The 19,948-nt window shown below is 40.1% G+C and overlaps 1 protein-coding gene across 1 annotated transcript in view; it reads left to right on the top strand.

The window, feature by feature from the left end:
- TULP4 (TUB like protein 4) overlaps window positions 1–19,948 on the top strand; it is a 157,560-nt gene that overhangs the window by 124,135 nt on the left and 13,477 nt on the right. Inside the window, exons 7-13 of the mRNA XM_082047906.1 lie at window positions 834–1,000; window positions 11,207–11,431; window positions 14,036–14,270; window positions 14,766–14,910; window positions 16,189–16,333; window positions 17,033–17,126; window positions 18,774–18,917. Coding sequence (XP_081904032.1) covers window positions 834–1,000; window positions 11,207–11,431; window positions 14,036–14,270; window positions 14,766–14,910; window positions 16,189–16,333; window positions 17,033–17,126; window positions 18,774–18,917 — 1,155 coding nt within the window. The remainder of the gene's footprint in view (window positions 1–833; window positions 1,001–11,206; window positions 11,432–14,035; window positions 14,271–14,765; window positions 14,911–16,188; window positions 16,334–17,032; window positions 17,127–18,773; window positions 18,918–19,948) is intronic.

The raw sequence follows: 19,948 nt of genomic DNA on the forward strand, positions 1-19,948 counted from the left end.
GCACAAGCAGAAACACAAGATACTGTTTTAGTGTTCTTGTTGCAGTGTGACAAGGAACTGGAGGATAGAAGGGTTTGAAATTAGCATCCTCAAATTTCGCTGTGGGCGTTCCTCATCATGAGATGCCTGTAGGAGAAGTAACTGATATGTGTATTCATATCCATGTATATGAGAGAGTAAGCAATCCCTGTGTGCTTCTGGCAAACTCCTGCTAGACAGATGAGTAGACTTTCACAAGTCAGGTGCCGAAAGAAAACCTATGACATGGAGGCCATATATATTTGTGGACAAAAATCTGAAAGTCTTTCTAGTTTGATGTTATACTAAACCGTAACTTTAGTTTGAGTCGTACTTGAAGTTATATTCGCAGCCAGTGAGAACATGAGGCATTGCTAAATATGCTGCTTTTTTTGTAGTGTAGGGTTTTCCAGACAAATATTCTTTGCTGCTCTCTTAGTGAGATTATTTATCTGCCTATTAACTTGATTCCACTTCTTTACCCCAGAGATCTGCATAAGATCTTCCACATCAGTTTTAACATCCCTAATAAATTCTTGTCCTTAGGTACTTAGGAGCAACCACCAATTATATTCTAGACTCACCACAGAGAAAGGTTTTTACACGTTTTTTTTGCAATTTACAAAATAAAGTCATGCTTGAAAGTGCATATGCAGCGTATTTTTTACTATCTTAATGAAAGGATTTAGGTTTCTAAGTACTTAAGTAACTTCTGAGAGCATGATTTAGCTGTTCAAGTCACTTTGCAGCATCTGGGAATGCTGTTCTTACTGATTCTAATCAGTGATTATTGCAAACCATCTTTGTGATTTCAGATGTGGTGGTACAGTGGTGCACGCAGGGAGACCTTCTTGCAGTAGCAGGCATGGAGAAGCAAAGCCAGCTGCTTGACCTCAGCAACGGTTCCCTGTTAAAAAGCGCACTTGTCAAGTTCTACAATGTGCGCGGGGAACATATCTACACTCTGGAGACACCTGTGCAGGTAGGAGGTATTTTTAAAGTCAGTTCTCAATGCTTTGCTGACATGCTTTTCCCACATCAGCTTGTTGGTGTAGTGCTGCAATGTGAAAAGGGTTGCAAAACATCCTTAACACACTTTAAAATATGATGTAGATAAAAATACTGTTTGCATTAAGATAGACATCCAAGAGTGCATCTGATTCTATGGCCCGTTGTGCTAGGTATTGGGCAAATATATAAGGAGAAACAATCTGTTTCCCAAAACCACTGGGCCAGGAATGAACAAGATAGAAAAAGGAAATTCTGTTGTTTCATGGATAAGTGACTGATGAGAAAATACTAGGTAACTTGCTTGATGTTGTAGCAGAGCCAAGTGCTGGACAAAAATGTTCAAAGTCCAGTATCATAACTGCAAGATTATTCTCTCTTTGTTATTGCTGTAATTTTCTAATGTACAATCAGTTAAACTGAATGCAGTATTTTACTTTTTATAGCATCAGATCTAAACAAATGAATCAAAAAGTCTTGTTTCTGTTCCCATCTTCTGTACAGACTTTCACTGTAACCTCAGTCCTGTTACTTGACAAGTAAATGTCAGCACATGGTCTGCATGCTGCTCAGTGGTACAACATGGCTCATAGGTCTTGCTGATACTTCAGAACCCAACTGAATGTCGCTCCACAGTTTATTTCATTTTCTGCAGAACAGAGATGACTCCCAATTTATGACTGTACTATTGAAACTTAATCAATTTATAATAGCTTTGAAATCTAAAAGTGAAGGAAAATGCTATATATATGTTTACTTTATGTTTAATGATGATACCATTTATTATCATTTCTTTTTCAGTACCCAGATCTGGGATGGATACAAAAGGATGACATAGTAAACCAGCTGCTAAGCTTTTGTGTTTGCCTATATTTAGCATTAACCTGTGCTTATTAACATTAGCACTCTAATTTAGATAGAATTATTTAATTTTGTAATATGTAAAATAATGGTCTCTAAAGCCAACCTAAATACGTACAGTGATATGTAGTGCTAATTTAGGTACCTAAAGGACTTACCCATACACACTGCTTTATCGTCTTAAACGTAGCCCTTTCAGCAAAGTAGCATAACCCTTTCGTCTCTGGATTGATTGTGGAGAAGACATATTTATACCTGTGTTGCTTATTCCCAGACCAGGTAAAAAGTGAACCTCATTCTCTTGCTTCAGTACCAGAATACAGTATGTCCACATTAGCCCTCAAACCAGTGTAGTGCTCTGGGGTCAAGCTGTGAAATCGTGATTTGAGCATTGGAACTGATGGGGTCAGGTTGCCTTAAGGTGTGCGTGCGTGCAGGCTCTTCTCTTACTGCTTTTTCCCAGTAACCTCAAACTCTCCATTTAAATACCTTCATCTCCTCTAGTTCTTCCTGCATCCCTTCAACTTCATTCCATATTTTCAGCTCTTCTCCTTTCTCCTCTCCTTAATCAGCCGTGAGAAAGCACGTGTTGTGGCTGATGTGAGGGTTAATTATTCTGCCGTTATATGAGTACTTATAGGGCAACTGACACGCCACACAGAACAGGTAGCTGTCAAGCTCATCCTGCAGCATTTCTCACAGTGAAAATACTAACATGACCCTCTCTGCTCTTTCCAGCTGGTAATGTTCACTGAAACTGCAGCATTTTAATATCATGGAGATTTCTTTCCCCATTGTCAACTTCAGATGAAAAGCCAACAGCTTGGGAAGTTTTAAGCCAGGCTGGAAGTGAAGGATGGGGGAGGCAGGAGGTGGCAACAACCACTTAACAGCACAACCACAAAGTCTAATTTCTTTGGGAAACCAGGATAAAAATATCATTTAGACTGGTATGTTTATTTAAAAACTGTGTGCATAAACCTGCCTAAAATCAGAGCCACTCCTCTACTCTTATCAGTTAGCGTTTATTCTCCTTATTTAGTGCATTTAAATTCATATTTACTCAGCTACAGGAGGAAGTGAGGGATCTTTCAGAAGGATGCCTGTATCTGCTCATGTGGACTTTTATGCTTCTATGTATTTGACTGCTGGTATAGCGGTATTACCAGCTAAGTAACAGGTATGCGAGAACATTGCAAAGTATTTGGTTTGCTAACAAAATCAGATAAAAACTGCTGTTGCAAAAAAATTGCTAGTAACTTTTGTTATTCCATGCCTCTGCTCCAAAAATGTATATGCAAAGGTGACAGAGTGAGTCAGTGGTCCTACTAATTTGTCTGCTGACAAATTCGTCAGAGTTAATTAATTCATTTTCTGGACCGTGACTGTCAGCCTTGTAATGGGATTTTATAAAATTCATCATTGGTTATTGAAGAAAGAAAAGAAAATAATTTCCTCATCTCAGACTCTTCTGCTAGAACTGCTTCTTCTAAAGCAAGCAAATGCATAACTGGGAAAGCACATTTATTCTAAATGAGCATTTTTCTGAATATAAAGGTAAAAAAATAAAGCAACGATAAGCATAGAAAGTAGTGGATTACAGGTGCAAAAACGATTTTCCATGTCGTACTCTGTCCCAATTCTTTAATAAAGCAGACACTGAAAATTTAATCAGTAAAATATACTGAACAGTTTTTGTTTCTGCTGTTTGTTTGTCCTGTCTTTGGTGGGATATTCAGGAAACGTAAGATTTTATCATTTATAACAAAACTCAGTCTAAAACACAACTTGGCTGGAATGTTACCTAACATGAAGTCTTGGCAAACCCCAAGGCAGAATAGATTTGGATACTACAGGTTACTCATCTGGATGATGACCGTTGTCATGGATCCCTTCAAGGTGTTTTATGTGCCATCTCCTCCTCCAGTGTTAGTGTGGTTTTGGCACACTGTCTCATTTGATTAACTTACTTAAGCTCTTACCTTTGGAGTAGGATTTGATGGTTCATAAACCTAGTTTGCTGATTATAAAAACCCTAGATAGGGAGATCACACTTGTTCAGAAGTATCCAAATGAATGCAGTGGCTTTGCATGAAAAATAACGCTCATAAACAGAGTGGTAGAGTTAGCAGAGTGTAACTGTGCCTCTTGTGCCTGCTCTGGGCTTCAGCCTGCCACCCTGCCATGCTGCAAGCATATATTTGCAGAATATAGTGGAAAGAGCTGGAAAAGCTTGTGTAAGGGTTGGGCAAATGTTGAACTTCTGATACACAGAATCAAACTGTTTTGAACCTTGAAAGAATGATGAAAAAACTTCAGAAGGGACTTCAGGAAGTCACACCAGATCTTTGTCTTATTGGAAGCAATCTATGAAAACTGGGTCTATACTGTGACTCCAAAGACTTGATTTTATAAATGAAGAACATATCTTATTTATTTTATAAATAAACAGCATATCTTCAAGGCTGTCAGTCAGCTGATAACTATTCAAAAATACACTACCAATTTCTGTAACATGTAGCTCTTACTATGTTTGTTCTCGTGTACATGAACACCAACCTGATGAACCAAAAATATGCCCTGTTCTTTTAGCTGGCAGGTTTTCATGGTCTTGCTTTTTCAACATTTAAAAATGTGATTGCAACAGCAGGTTGCCCTGGTGCTCATATTTTTTTATTGGAAGAATGTTCATTTCTCACATTATTTGTTAAATCTTCATCGCCCTCACTTGGCATCAAGCAGGGATGAGAATAATCAACTAATTCAAGACAGTTTTACAGTTTTGCTAAAATTCTTTACCAGAAATGCTGCAAGCCAGTTCTGTCATTTCAGAATTTCTCATCTGATGTGCAAACAGGTGTTTATTATATCAGCTAACCATACCTGCTTCTTAAAGCTCCCTTCTGAGTGGATGCAGCTGCTTCATATCTTCTCATTTGAAGTTTGAACAGAGGAGTCTCCTGCAGGATCACTTCAAAATTTACCTAACTGCTGACTTTACCAAACCTGTGAAATTATCCTGATGGTTTGAAGTTGTGACTTATATTTTGGTTAGTTCTTCACTTTTTATCATTTTCTTTCCTATATATCCCAGAAAGGACCAGGGGAACAAGAACATGAATTTAGAAACCCTGATTCTGATCTCTTTTATACATCCATAATCCAAGAGTAAACTTACATTATTTTATTATTTTATACCACTGTGTAACTGCTGTAAGAACAGATTAAATCTCAAGTGCAATGAAGCAGAAGAATGAGTGTGAACTGAACCCTATATGGTCCGGAATCAGCTATATAGGCAACAAGATTAGATGCAGAAAAACTGTAATCACATTTTTATCAGTGTAATATTTTTAAAACCTAATTCACAATGGTGTACCAAAGGTTAAATCTTTATGGGAGTGGTTTCCAGGAGTCTTTGAGAAGAAGACCCCCTTGCTCTAAACCTGCTGCTGTCAACTGCAGCCTTCACAGCATTTCACAGGCTGCTTCTCTACTGGAAACATCCCAGCATCTGAATTGATAGATTTAAGATTATATGATCTTGCAGAAACCTGGTGGTTGTGTAGAAGCTATTTTCCTAAGACCTGAGAAGGAGGGTGCAGTTTTAGGTTAAATTCAGATCAAAAGGCTTTGAGAGAAGAGGCTGCCTTTTATGTTACCCAGCTGAGCTGACATTGCTTACTCTGTCTTCATTTATTCATGTAGGGTGTTCAGGTTTGTTGCTTCTGAATTAATGTTATCTTTCATTTATATCACCTGAAATTAATCCTGTTTACTTGTTACTGGATGACAACAAAGCTTCAACAAGAGTTAATTTTCTTACAGAAAGTTAATCAAGAGCAACAGTTTAGAACTAGCTGGTGAAACATTCTTTGGGATGTCAATAAGGACCTTGATGTTTTCCATATAGGCCATAAGATATCTCTGACTGCTGCAGAAATTGGTCATGATCAGGACTGGAAAATGGAAACACTTCTCTAAGCAAAGACTTGTTCTGCTAAAATGAAATCTCATTGTTGTATTGAACTCTACAAAAAGAAAATAGTGTAGAAACAGGATATAAGGAACATCTGCAAATCAAATAAGAGTTTTCTGAGTGAAAAAATTGTGTCATAGTCGTTTTTGCTTTTATCACCACCAGTTCTTCGTGGTTGATATTATTCCCACTGTAAATATAGGGAACAGGAGAGCAAAGAAGGTACATCACTTTCCAGCATCAATCCGCGCATGCTGTGGCAGTACAGAGATGTGCACACAGAATTCACAAGAGCTGGGTGGGCACTGCAGCTGTTGCACCTTCCAGCTTCTCTCTGAGAAAAGAAGAAGAGAAAATGTGTGTCTCCACATCAGCAGTGAGAGCAACCAGACTATGTACGTCAGAGTTTTATTTACAGCATACCATTCACTAGATACTATTTTGCAGTTGGATTATTTCTCCTGAGAAGAATCCCGCTTGTTGCTGGGCTTTCTGCCCTGGAATACCATTTTTACTTCATTACCAGTGGGACTCCCGATGCCAGCAGACAGGGGATTAGTGCAAGCATCAGGCAGCCCCATGGCTCAGGATTTCTGAGCTCAAGGCAGACAGTGAGAATCAGCTTGAACAAGTGTTTTCATTGACTAAACTGCATACAGGTGATAAAAGGTATATAAGTTATTTTCTTTCCTGTGAGAGAGACAGACGAGTGACTTACAGAAGCAACCACAGAGCTTGAGCAGCAATAACCGTTCCCACGTGCTTTTCTAAGGGGAGTCAACATCCCGGCTGGGGGTACAGATTTGAGTAGATGTAGCTGACTTTCAGCCACTCTAAAAAACATGGCAAAAGAGCTCCTTGTTGACCACTTTTTGAGATGTGTTTTCAGTCAATATTTCTTCTGATAAAACATCTTATTTTCTTGTTCTTTAGCCAAGTGTTTCTAACATATAATTGTCATAGCGCTGAATCCTATCTGTGTGCAGAAGTTCAGGGTTTTTTCCAAGATTTTTTTTTTTCCTATGTGTTTGTATTTAAACCCTGGAATTCATTCAGATATTTACAGTTTGTGCTGAGATTTTCAAAACCTGATGAGATTTTTATATGCAAAGTGAGATTAGAAGTTATCATTACACATTATATTTGTAGCTGCATTTCCTTGTTCCTGGCAGAAAAAAACAAGTGTGCAAACATGGAAAACAAAGTTCTTCTGTACTAGAATCTGCTTGTTCATTTTCTAACAACTTTTTTCCTTCCTTTTTTTTCTTGCTATCACAGTGCAAATAAGTGGCAGCTTTATGAGGAGTGACAATTTGCATAGGACGTTGAAGTTCAATTTTTTTCTCAGCAGAGTCTGGAAGGAAGGCTGTGGCCAGTTCATAACTGACTTGCTGCAGTAATTGACTTATACCCTTGTCCTTCAAGTGAAAGAGTGGGAAGAATAGTTATTGAAAAATATTATTGGAGCAGTACATTTAAAGGTCAGGTCAGATCTGGCATTTGGGTGATCTTTTATTTCTCCAGCTCGGTAATGACAGGCTAATTTTGCCTGAACTTCATCTTAAATCTTAGCCCTTCACTGTAAATGAAGTGTTGCTGGATATTAGGCTTGAGGAGCACCAAGGGACTGAGTATTCCGTAGAAAAGGAAGGCAAGGCGTATCTGGGGAATCAGCAAGCAAAGACAAACCAGTATGGTACAAGCACTCTTTGATGAGATTGAAAATACTAAGATTAAAACATGTGATGTATGTGGGGAGACGGAATGTACAAATGGAAGAGTAGAAGTGTTGTGATAGACAAGCAGGACATTTGTAGGTAGTGTATGTGCATGTGCATGTGTTTAAACATGTACCCAGTCACATTGTTTACCTAAAAATATATAAACAGAGTATAAGGCAGTCAGACATTCAGAAGCTTAAAAGATGGCTGAACTATGGTTGCCTGTGAGGAAACTGTGGTGAAATCCCTCAGTGAGGCAGTGTCTTTCATTTTGGACTTTCGACTCTTCCCCAGCTTCACAGTGCTGTGTTGCAAGAGGTCCCACTCGGTGTTTCAAAGCTTATGAAAAACCTATTCATTGACAATATGTTTAAGATTGCAAAGGTTTTTGAACTGATGCTACCTGCATCTCTGCTGTTCTCTGCATGCAGCAGTAACCTGAGGAGAAAAGAGGTTTATTTTGACTCTATTTGCATGAGCAGAGGCCTGTCTGGGTGTGATATATTGGATTATAAATGCTGCAGTACAAGACTTCATGGTAGAGCTATCTGGGTGTGCTGTATTGGATTATGATAGCTGGGATGTTAGACTTCTCTTCTGGCATTAAACTCTATCCAATAAATAAACATTTGTGTACTAAGTCACATATTTGTTTGTTCTTTCACTGTATTTATTGGTAAGCTTTAGTTGGTGCAAGATGAACAGAAGGATGGGGTTTGGATCCCACCATAAGGCTCAGGTCAATAATTCTACCCATGCTGGGTTTCAGCCCTTGGGGAAATCAGGGTGACTTCTGCTGGTGATGATGGACTCGTGATGGTTCTTTTAACCTTGATCTCAGAGCGCAAAATTAAGGTGACCAAAATGCCAAGGGGTTATAATTCAATCAAGCAGTGTTACTTTATTAATTTGCCCATAAAACGGCACGTGATAGAGAGAGAGAGAAAGAAAGAGAAAGGGAAAGGAAACAGGGAAAAGTAAAAGTAAAGATGAGAAATGAGATTACATTTATCACCAGTCCAGTTCCAGAAGCGTCCCTCTGGTCTCCGGGTCCCGTGGAGTCCTGCCGGTCCTCCGTCATGGTTCGGGATCCTCTGATGGGAAGATCTTCAACGGTGTCCATTCTGATCTCTTCTTTTATGCTTCTTCACGCCACCTTGCTACCATTGTTTTAGGCCAGTCTCCGCCTTGATTTCGCAACCCAGGCTCGTACTGCGCAGGCTGAAAAGATTCACGTTTTCTTTTGCCAATGCTTACGTGTCCAGCATTCAGGGGTCTTTCTCTGGTCCATTGGGTGACCTCAGGACCCTTGGCAAGCTTCTGGGCATGCTCCTTTTCGTTGGCCATTGTTTGGGGGAGCAGGTGAGGGACACGTGTAGCTGAGACTGCAGGTGAGAACACATCTTCTGGATGGCAGCAATTGTCCCTGGGTTGAAGAGACCCTCATAACAATAGCCTTCAGGAGGCTGGGGCTGGTTTTAGCTGAAGCAGCAGGTGAAGTCCACACAGCAGCCATTGTTAGCAGCAGCCCCCCGTATCGGAGAAAACAGTGCAATACAATGCTTCTCCTCGGGCCTCTCTCCAAATCATTGTCCACGTGTTCTTTCTGGTGTTCTTTCTGTCAGAGCCTCAGTTCTCTAAGTTCTTGATGGCGATGTTCAGGCAAGTACTGCTCCATCTTTGGACCGACTCTCACACTTTCTCAGGCTGTCGTATAGTAGATGTGGCAGGTACCTGGCTTGTGCCAGTGCCTTTTCAATGCATTTGTTTGACAAGCAGTTTGAACTGTCTCATTACTGCCAGACAGTGTGAGGGCTGAGCCACACTCTCAAATCATGAAAATACCAGTCAGTAAGGGATACTTTATGTGACTTCTCATCAAACTTAAGGCTCTGTCCCACAGATTATGGTTATGACAAGCCATGTAATAATTATTGATGGTACACAAAGAATTTCTCAATTCTTTTGAAGTTCTTCACTACAAAATGCCTTTAGCGATTAATGTGAAAATCACATGGTTCACAGTCGCTGCCCCATTTGCTTATTAGTCAGCCTGAAGGTTTGTGCCTCCATGGAAGTGTGTGTGTGTGTGTGGTGTGCCTACATGTAATGAAAATGAAGCTTCTTCATTCCTCCCACTTTAAAACCGATATTTTCCTTGAAATTTAAATCTAGGATAAGGTGACTTAGCAGGGGAGATTTTTTATCTGAAGAAGTTGTTTCTGTCTTGATAATAGACAATGACAGAGTGCTGTGCAGCTGTATTTTGTATCATGTCATTCACATACAAACATCTTGTCCCAGTTTCTCACCTTTAAGCATCTTGAATTTGTAACTGAAGGGGAAGCTTTTTCCCCAGACTAGATTACTAACCTCTGGGCTGATCTAACCTAGGTATCTGGGTGTCATATGACTAGAGAGGATTGAATAAAAGTTACTACTGGTGGTGCCTTGACTCTTTTCTTCTGTATAGTTAATTCTTGTTTGGTGAATCTTGTAAAGAGTCTTTATATTTGTATCTTTATATTCCAAAGAGACCCTGACCTTTCAGTAAACGCAGTTCATAATTTAAATGAAAAACATATTTGCTTCAACTTTTGAGTATCACAGATTATGAAAAGAAGCTGCAAAATATTTCTCATGGAGTGGTAGTTTTTTCTTTATGTTGTTTATTTGTATAGAGATAGCAGATATGGGATTGAAATTCCATACAATATGTGTACATGTGCAAACGCAGATGCTTTGTAACACAGAAAGCAAGAGATGACAGGTAGATGCAGCTAAGACTCATGAAGAGCAAAAGTAATAATGATAGGACTGTAAGAGGTCACAACAGACCAGTGCTTTACATGAAAAAGATAGGGTTTAGGAAGACAGTTAGAGAGCTCCTTGCAAGCACACCTCGGTATTCTCACATGAACTCCTAATGCTCACGCGGCAAGGAATAATGTCCAAAGCAGCTTTTGAGTTGTTTATTGTTATTCTGCTCCACATTCTGACATGTAGTACCAGTCACCCCTGACTCTTTCTGGTTTTACTGGCATGAATTCAGACATTTCTGAGTGTAGACAAGCAGAAGACAAAAGGTCATTCTCCGTTTTGTTTCCGGTGCTCTTTCTCAGTTCAATTCCTCTGGGAATAGTTCAGAAGAGACACTGTGCAGCAGAAGACTCAGTGCAAGACAAGAAAGCCAACTGGGTTTTGTTCAGTAGTTTACTGAGGGTCTCTGTGCATATAGTTTAACATTTCAGTTGTCAAATGTGAACTACTACCAGTGGATGAGGATTGATTAGATGACTGAAGAAATAATCTGATTAGGGCATCAAAAGATCCTGCTTTTTAACACTTTGTGACTTTGAAGTCACTTATCCTATCCGGGTTGCGTGAAGAGCTTTAAGCCTTGTGAGTAAAAGGTACTGTATAAACATCAACCATTGTTATCGATAATTTCAGATGTTCAAATTCTTCTCCATTTTTGCGGGCAGTAGAACACAGTTTTAAGTTTCTGAACACTCAGGGTAACGTGATCAGTGCTGAATTCATATGGTCACTTGCTGTGGAAGTATCTTGGAGAACGTATATTCTCTTTTAAAGTTGTATCCTTTTCCTCTCCATGCAGCGTCCCATCATCTCCATTTGTTGGGGTCACAGGGATTCGCGCCTGCTGATGGCTTCTGGACCTGCATTGTACGTTGTCAGAGTCGAGCACAGGGTGTCCAGCCTGCAGCTCCTGTGCCAGCAAACCATCGCCAGCTGTCTGCGGGATGACAAGGACATCAGCAAACTGACCCTGCCCCCTCGGCTCTGCTCATACCTTACCACTGCCTTTATACCAACAATCAAGGTAAAAGAAAATAAATGTGTGTGTGTGTGTGAGGAGGAAGAAAGGGTTGCTTGATTTCCACTCTCCATGCTGCTCCTAAGTGACAATGAATAAATGATGAGATATTCTGATTATCATAATTATCATTTTAAAAGCTTGATTAAGGGTCATTCCTGTCTTTTTCGAGAGCCCACTGATCCATTTGGTGCCTATTAAAATCTGCAAAGAGGGCTCACACATACTGATCTGTGTTATTCCATGGGAATGGCCTTTCCAAGGGTAAAGTATGCTGGTGAGTCACAAAGACTTCTGAAGAAGGTCATGCTGATGGTAATACTGTGTCACAGTTACAGGAGAGATTCACGGTGGTTCAACTGTTGCCTCCCTACTCGTTACATGAGTCCTTATATTGCCAGGAAAGTGATACTTAAGACCTGTGGCTGCCCAAATGTTTCTACTGACAGTGAGTTCTGCTGACCTTACTGCTCCAACAGTGCTGTGGGGAAATGAACCAGATATTATGGCTTTTCCTGTACCACAAGCAGAGCCAACCACTCAGTCCCTTTGTTTCATGGTTTTGCCATCAGTTACACCTCAGGATTTCCGAACTCTGTATCACAGCCTATAAACCAGAGCATTACCCCTCTACTCTGCCCTGGTGAGACCACATCTGGAATATTGGGTCCAGTTCTGGGCTCCTCAGTTCAAGAAGGACAGGGAACTGCTGGAGAGAGTCCAGCGTAGGGCAACAAAGATGATTAAGGGAATGGAGCATCTCCCTTAAGGAAAGGCTGAGGGAGCTGGGTCTCTTTAGCTTGGAGGAGACTGAGGGGTGACCTCATTAATGTTTACAGATATATAAAGGGTGAGTGTCATGAGGATGGAGCCAGGCTCTTCTCGGTGACAACCAATGATAGGACAAGGGGTAATGGGTACAAACTGGAACACAAAAGGTTCCACTTAAATTTGAGAAGAAAATTCTTCTCAGTGAGGGTGACAGAACACTGGAACAGGCTGCCCAGGGAGGTTGTGGAGTCTCCTTCTCTGGAGACATTCAAAACCCGCCTGGATGCCTTCCTGTGTAACCTCATCTAGGTGTTCCTGCTCCAGCAGGGGGATTGGACTAGAAGATCTTTTGAGGTCCCTTCCAATCCCTAACATTCTGTGATCCTGTATGTTTTTGTGTTACGTGTTTTTTGTGTATGTGTTATAGCATTAATTTGAGCCAGTTTCAGATCCTTGTTAAAACAATGCAGAGCTAGAATAACTAATTTAAGATCAGTAGAGCTGGCCCATCTTAAACAAGAACAAATTATATTTATAAAATAATGATTCAGCACAGTTCCATTTGGGTACTGCTGATCAGGGCAATTTGTGTGACTGTGAAACAATTAATTTGCCAGCAAAGAATAAATGCCTTGCTGTAACCATAATTCCTCCATCTCCAAAGACTCAGAGGATTTAACAGACCAGTGGTTTTCAGTTCTTTCTAGCATGCCTACTTCTCCCTAGGATGCTTTCCATGTTGTCCCAGAATCACCCCTGCAGCTCTCTTGAGCATCAGTGTTGCTTACTTGGCTCTTAGGGAAGGGATGGGATGGTTTGGGGTGGGATAGGATGAAGGCAGCAGCTGACTGTAGCAGGGCTGGGAGCCATGATGTGCATCAGAGAGGCAGAGGCAGTACAGGGGTCCATCATAGCCAACAACCCTTCTGTCATCTAGAGGGGATGTTGGCGTGGGGAGCAGCCACGGGGCTGAGGCAGGGTTCTTGGAAGTCTTGTGCCCTTGCTGTTTCATGGGCATTTCTGGAGCCTCCTCAGCACTGCTTTCTACTTTACCCTGGCTCTCCCCCAGCCACACACTCCCACCTATCTTGTCTGCCACGCCAGTGCCTGGCAAGACACCGTTTTCCCTGCAAACATTCCTCTTCCCCCTCCGGCTTGAGGACTACATTATAGATCACCCCTCAGCCCATATCCATCTCGCCAGGTTAAGGAGGTTCCTTTTTTCTGCTACTTTTTTTTCTTGTATTTTCATTTTGAAAGAAACTCTCTTGACTTATACACGTTAGTAGTATTTGTGTCGTGCAGGCTATATGGGCCTGGACAAAAGCAGTCCAATCCAGCTCAGTTAGAACTGAGCTCTTTATGTATTAATACAGTGTGCTGGCAAGCAGTGCAAAGTAACCCACCCTGGGCTTTGTGCTCGTATTTCTCCACATTGGATGTGAATAGGCCCTCAGCAAAGATGGGTCATGTCCTTGGAAGTGATATAGGAGGTACAAGCCTCTTCCAGAGTGATAAAGCTTGTGATAAAGCTGGGAGTTGAATACAGGTTTGTTGTCTAATTCAGTGTTCTAGCCACAGGTCCAGCCTTCCTCTTTGATGTAACTAGTTTTAGTTTTCTGTATACAACTGCTTTTGACCAAAATAAATAATACACAGCCATGCTGTCTAGTGTGGGGGTCCTGCGTAGCTCACACAGTAGTCTGTACTAATCTTGACCTGCCAAGTTAGAGTTGCGTTCAAATTCAGTTAGTTGTGTTGGGATTAAATCACCATAGAAAAAGAAAAAGAACAATAACCTATAGGAAACTTTCTCTTTCCTTCCTTCATTTAATTAAGCCTCCTATCCCAGACCCAAACAATATGAGAGATTTTGTCAGCTACCCAACAGCTGGTAATGAACGGCTGCACTGCACAATGAAGCGGACAGAAGATGACCCAGAGGTCGGCGGTCCGTGTTATACTCTGTACCTGGAATACCTTGGGGGACTGGTGCCTATCCTGAAAGGACGTCGTATCAGCAAGTTGCGGCCAGAGTTTGTCATCATGGATCCTAAAACAGATGGAAAAGCAGGTAGAACTGAACTGTTCCTCTGTATAAAAAACTATTTAGAAAGACTTTAGATATTAAATCCTCAAGAGTTAAAGAAAATCTATGTATGCAAAATGGAAAGTGGCATCTGATTTTTTTTTTCTGATGTGAAGAAAAATCTTCAGTGTGACCTGGGCTCAAGCCTCTGAAATTATACCATGCTGTCTTCTGTTTCACAAAAGGAAACTTTTTGTATTTTGAATAGTGGGGAATAGATCACTAATTAGCAGAAAATATTCTTTAGTCTCAACTTGAGTTGACTGGATGCTATTCACCCCTCTGAATTATGTTTCCTTGAGTCCGAATCATTGGAAATTTGGAGTTTATAGTAAACAGGGTGAAAAACATTAAATTATCTCTGCATAGTTTTATCTCAGCTAGTACTTGTGGACTGGATTTGTTTCTGATGACTGATAAGTCTAACTGATATCAGTTTTCTGAAGCAGCACTTACATTTTTTGTGGCCTGTCTTGATAGATGAAATCTATGGAAACAGCTTGATCTCCACTGTGATTGACAGCTGCAACTGCTCAGACTCCAGCGATATCGAACTGAGTGATGACTGGGCAGCAAAGAAATCTCCCAAAATCAGTCGAGCCAGCAAATCACCCAAGCTCCCTCGGTAACTATTTCTTGGATATTTTTTCCTCTTTTTCCCCAGCTTTTTTTTTTCTTTTTCATCCTTCAGACAGTCTTTGTTTTTACCTCCTCTGTGTTTAAGGTTGCCAGTCCAGTTAAAGCCTTATTTCCTCAGGGGTATTTTCAAATTCTTAAGTCCGTGCATAGGTGGCACAAATCCTGGCATAGGTGGCACTGCTGCTGTGGTGACATTGCAAGGGAGCCTCAACAAACAGATCATCTTAAACACTGGGTTAACAAGGTTCTCTAATAATACGCAAAACAAGCTTCTAAGCTATCAGTGTGGTTGCTTTCCTATAAGTCTTCATTGTATTAATTATGTGCATAGACATAACCCTCCACCTGCACAGAGCCTCACTGGGCATCTGTCTGCCAGCTTCATGTGATGGGATGGGATTGAGGCCCTGATGCCTTCTAGCTGCAGCTGACGCTTTTCCAAAGACATTATGTTATGAGCTCATCCTAGTATAAGGCAAAGCAAATGCATCCCTTTATATGGGAATACAATATGTGAAATACCTAAGTGTTAGTTACTAGTACTTGATAAAAGAACCATCAGTTCCTGAGCCTAAAACTAAGGTGGCTTAGGAAAAACAAACAAACAAACAAACAAAACCAAACAAAAGAAAACAAACCAACCAAACAAACAAAACAAAACAAAACCAAAAAAACCCCACACCAAACACAAAAAACAAACACAGCCAAAACAACACAAACATATCTTTCTGGTTTCTAAGAGCTTAATTTTGAAGTGTTTTTTCATTATTTTTTCCACCAGTGAGCTTTTTCAGGTGCTTGATCTCTTATTCATGACCCCGTTTGTATAGTGGGAGGTAGGAATAACTTTTGGCTTGGAGCAAGAGGACTGATGAAGTTTGTGGCACCTTGGTTTGCTGTACCAGCATGGAGATCTGCCAGCTGTCATATTTCCATATCTTGAGGCTTTGCTCAACTTCTGCATAGCTGAATAGCTCAGCCCTACACCTTTTTATGGGTTAGTGGAAGATATATTGTACCCAGTAGAACTGCTGTAAACTTTGTTGAATGAATCAGAAGGCATCCTTTCTGATTTACTGAATGTTAGGCCTTATATATCTTTAAGTTTGACCCGTAACTCATCATCCTGTAGATTCTACAGTCTTCATCAGTCACTTAAACGACAGCATACTGGTTGTCTTCATTACATCTTTATGTTCAAATACATTAATTTTGTGCATTTTTACATACCCATTGATGATTCTAATTTTTGCTTTATGTGCAGAATCAATATAGAAGCTCGCAAATCTCCAAAGATGTCTCGAGCTGCACAGGAGATATCAAGATCGCCAAGGTTACCAATAAGGAAACCTTCTATTGGTTCACCAAGCCTAACTCGAAGAGAGTTTCCTTTAGAAGATATCACTCAGGTACTGTGCATGTTGTGACCAGACCTGAGTCTAAATGCATCTTCTTCCAGAGGCAGCAAGTTGTGATATAGATCCAGTTTATCACCAATAAAAATTTTTCATTTAATTACAGCTACTAGATGGAACAGTTAGAGAATTGCATCTTCCAGTTCAATATTAATCCTGGCACCACTAACGACTGTCAATGTGAATCCATGTGAGAGGTTTTATTCTAGGTGCTGTTGTTGGCTGTTTGAAAGCATATGTGAAAATGTTTCTGATTCCGTTTCTCAGAGCTGTCCTAATGCCACCATAGTTCTCTGCTTTGTTAGGAATCTGCAGAGACAAGGAAATCCTTGCTTCAGAGGACCATATGTTTTCTATTTCATAATTATATGGAAAAGCCTCAATTGGAAGGAAGGCAAGGAAATAACACTTTGTGCGATATGTGTTGTTCATGTCCTGTGGGTCAATGAAACCTAGCAAGCTGTAGAACTGTTGTATACATCATTTCTGATGGTGCTCAGACATCAAAATGAGACTTCTTAATGGCTGGGTATAACAGTTGCTACATAGGCACATTAGGCTATTTCAATTAAATAAAAGCAAGAGAAGCTGGAATTGTATTATCACTCACAATAGCTTGATTGCTCTGCAGATTTTTATTAGAGCTTGATACAGGCTTTATTAGGTGAAAATTGTCTTGTTTTTGCTTTGCAGCACAACTACCTTGCTCAGGTCACATCTAATATCTGGGGAACGAAATTTAAAATTGTGGGTTTGGCTGCTTTCCTACCAACTAACCTTGGTGCAGGTAAAAGTAAACCCTATTGATTTTTTGCATGTCAACCTCTTTTCTAACAAACAACGAATTTATGCCATGTGGTTCCTTTTTAGTGATCAAAGGGCTTCTGTAACGGAGCACTTATTTTCTGTAGACAGTAGCAATTAGATTTTAAAAAATTCACTGTAACTAAAAGAGATTAAAATGCATAAATACAATAACGAGATGATCAATAAAATGTTAAAAGTCTCAGCTGTAATAAAAAGATTAATTAACAGTCAAGCCCAGACCTTTATTTTTACAGTCTATTTGAACAAAACCCAAATGAATTAAGAAAATTTTTCCAAGAAGACTATAAAAATCACAGGGTTTAAGTTACTGCAATAGAAATATTCTTAAAATTCTTATTTTTATAGTCATGTAGCTACTGATTATACCAAGATAATGTTAAAAAAGCTCTTACAGCATCATGCTCAAGATTCTTCAAGTCAGTGCATAGCCTTATCATATGGTTGTCTTGCTGGAGCACCAATAAATTGGTAGCCTTCATTAAAAGTCACAGTTGTCCAGCCTCCTGACCTCCTGTGTACACCATTTCTCCCTAGATAGTCCTGTTGAAAGGAAGAGGGCTAAGTCAAGAACAGGGTGCCACATAGCAGAACGGAGCTTGGAATTGAAATATTAATGCAAGTATTAGAGTTTCATGAGCTCTTCGGAAAACATTTTTTTTTCTTGTGTTTGATTATATAGTTAGGTCAGGACTACATAATGATGCATTGGATGTAGAGTTAGCTAAATAGGTATCTTTTGTGGCTATATTGACTACTGTCAGACAAGAGATGGAGTCCCAGCTACTGGGGAGAGGACGTTCTCTGGCCCAGCTGGCACACAAAGGTTGTCCTCTCAGGATACTGACTGGCACCCTGGGGACAACCAGTGCTACTACTAAAGGGCAGTGACACCTTCTACTTAATGGAGTCTTATGTAAACTCTCAGGTTTGTTGCATCCACTTCTTTTTCAGTTAATTTGCAAATTTATGGCATCTGCATTTGCAACGATTGTCAAAAGATAGTGTAAGAATAACCCTACAGGGTCAGACCAGAGGTCATTCTAATTCTCTCATTATCAGTGATAGATAAGTAGGGAAGGGTGTAAGCGCAGAGTAAGTGTATAGTGATACTTCCTTCAAATGTTCTCCCAGTCTCCAACCGTTTGGGTCCCAGGGACTTCCTGAGCCAGGAGGAGGTTCTTTGTGTGTAGTAACCCTCAACACATTTCCTTCCTGAGAGCTTCCAGTTTTCCCCTAAACTCATATAAGCGGGTAGCATCCTGTGGTGAAGAGTTCCAGAAGTAGAATGGAAAAATTATTTTCCTTCCATAAAAATAGATGTGAATACAAGGTGAAGTAATTCATTATTTCTACAGATTATTTAATTATAGAGATGCTGCTTCTATTTGAAGAGAAATAGCTGAAAATAACAATCTCTTTTATCCTGTTTATGCAAAGTGTTACATAGTGATTTTGCTAAGAATGGCCCATACATGCATTTGTTCATTAGTACATTAAATAAAAGGAGCCATAGCCCTTCTGTCTGCTCTAAATTGATTCTTTCTTACCTTTAGATGCTCTTTGTGTAACAGATTTTTAAAAATGTCTTGTTATACTCTTTCTCCAGTAATATATAAAACCAGTTTGCTGCATCTTCAGCCCAGGCAGATGACAATATATCTCCCAGAAGTGCGGAAGATTTCAATGGACTACATTAACCTGCCTGTCTTTAATCCAAATGTTTTCAGTGAAGACGAAGATGATTTACCAGGTAAGGAGGAACCAGAAGTCTGCCATGTTATGGGTTAAGCTAGATGGAGGACAGATCACTTGTGTTACCAGCCTCCTCTGGTAAACACACAAATCAAAATCTCTTAGTCTGATGGGGTCCTGTACAACTGAATTAGAATAAGATTAATATGTATTACAGATCTTCTTTTCTAAAATATGTGGAAAATATAATCTGTATAGAGCTGCTAAATTTCGAGTTATTAGAAAATGGGTCTTCTATTTAGTTCACTAAGAATTCTCTGTAGACTGAAACTTTGTATTCTGCGTCTTTGTAGGACAGAACTGTAATGTGTTGGAAGCCAAAAAGGGTCGTTCTTGTGACCTGATGGCAGCAAAGCACAACCTGCTGATAGGAGTTTGAGTTGGAGGGCAAGTTCTTGTGAAACTGAGCCACCCTTTGGGAAGCGATAGATGCCCCTCTGGATTTTTATCTTACAAGTCTTTAACCAAGTCTTACAGAGAGGCTAAAATGGTAACATATTTTATAAGTAAGGGAGATCAGGAAGAATTTCTCATTTCACTGAGGTGTAAGGTAGCAGAAGATTCAAGCAGTGCAGGGAAGGCTTGGGCGCAGGTGATATGAATGTGGCAGGTAAAAGGACTGGAAGTACTTGGGACCTCCTCCAATTAAAAAAAAAATCATGGCAATAAAATTAACAAAGAATAGACAAGAAGATAAATTAATACATTTTCAGAATTTTCATGTCAGTGAGGGTTCCTGTTGTCAGGTCACAGGTTTTTGGAGCTACAGGAGTAGCATCCTGCCAGTACCCTTTAAGGAGGAATGAGTTTGAGCACTGCAAAGCAATTAAAGACTTGTACTAGAGTCTACTGAAATAAATGGAAATACTCCCATTATTTCAGACCAAGGTTCTGACTGCTGAAAGCAGCAAAGCCTGTGTCTGACCCAAGCACCAGAGTAGTCCTCTGGACTTCTGAAGAAATACTCATGTGCTTAAAATGAACCCCATTCTTTCATGATTTGGGGCTTGGCTTGCCTAATTTATGTCT

This window comes from Streptopelia decaocto, assembly GCF_964273445.1.
Source record: "Streptopelia decaocto genome assembly, chromosome: 3".
Classification (NCBI taxonomy): domain Eukaryota; kingdom Metazoa; phylum Chordata; class Aves; order Columbiformes; family Columbidae; genus Streptopelia; species Streptopelia decaocto.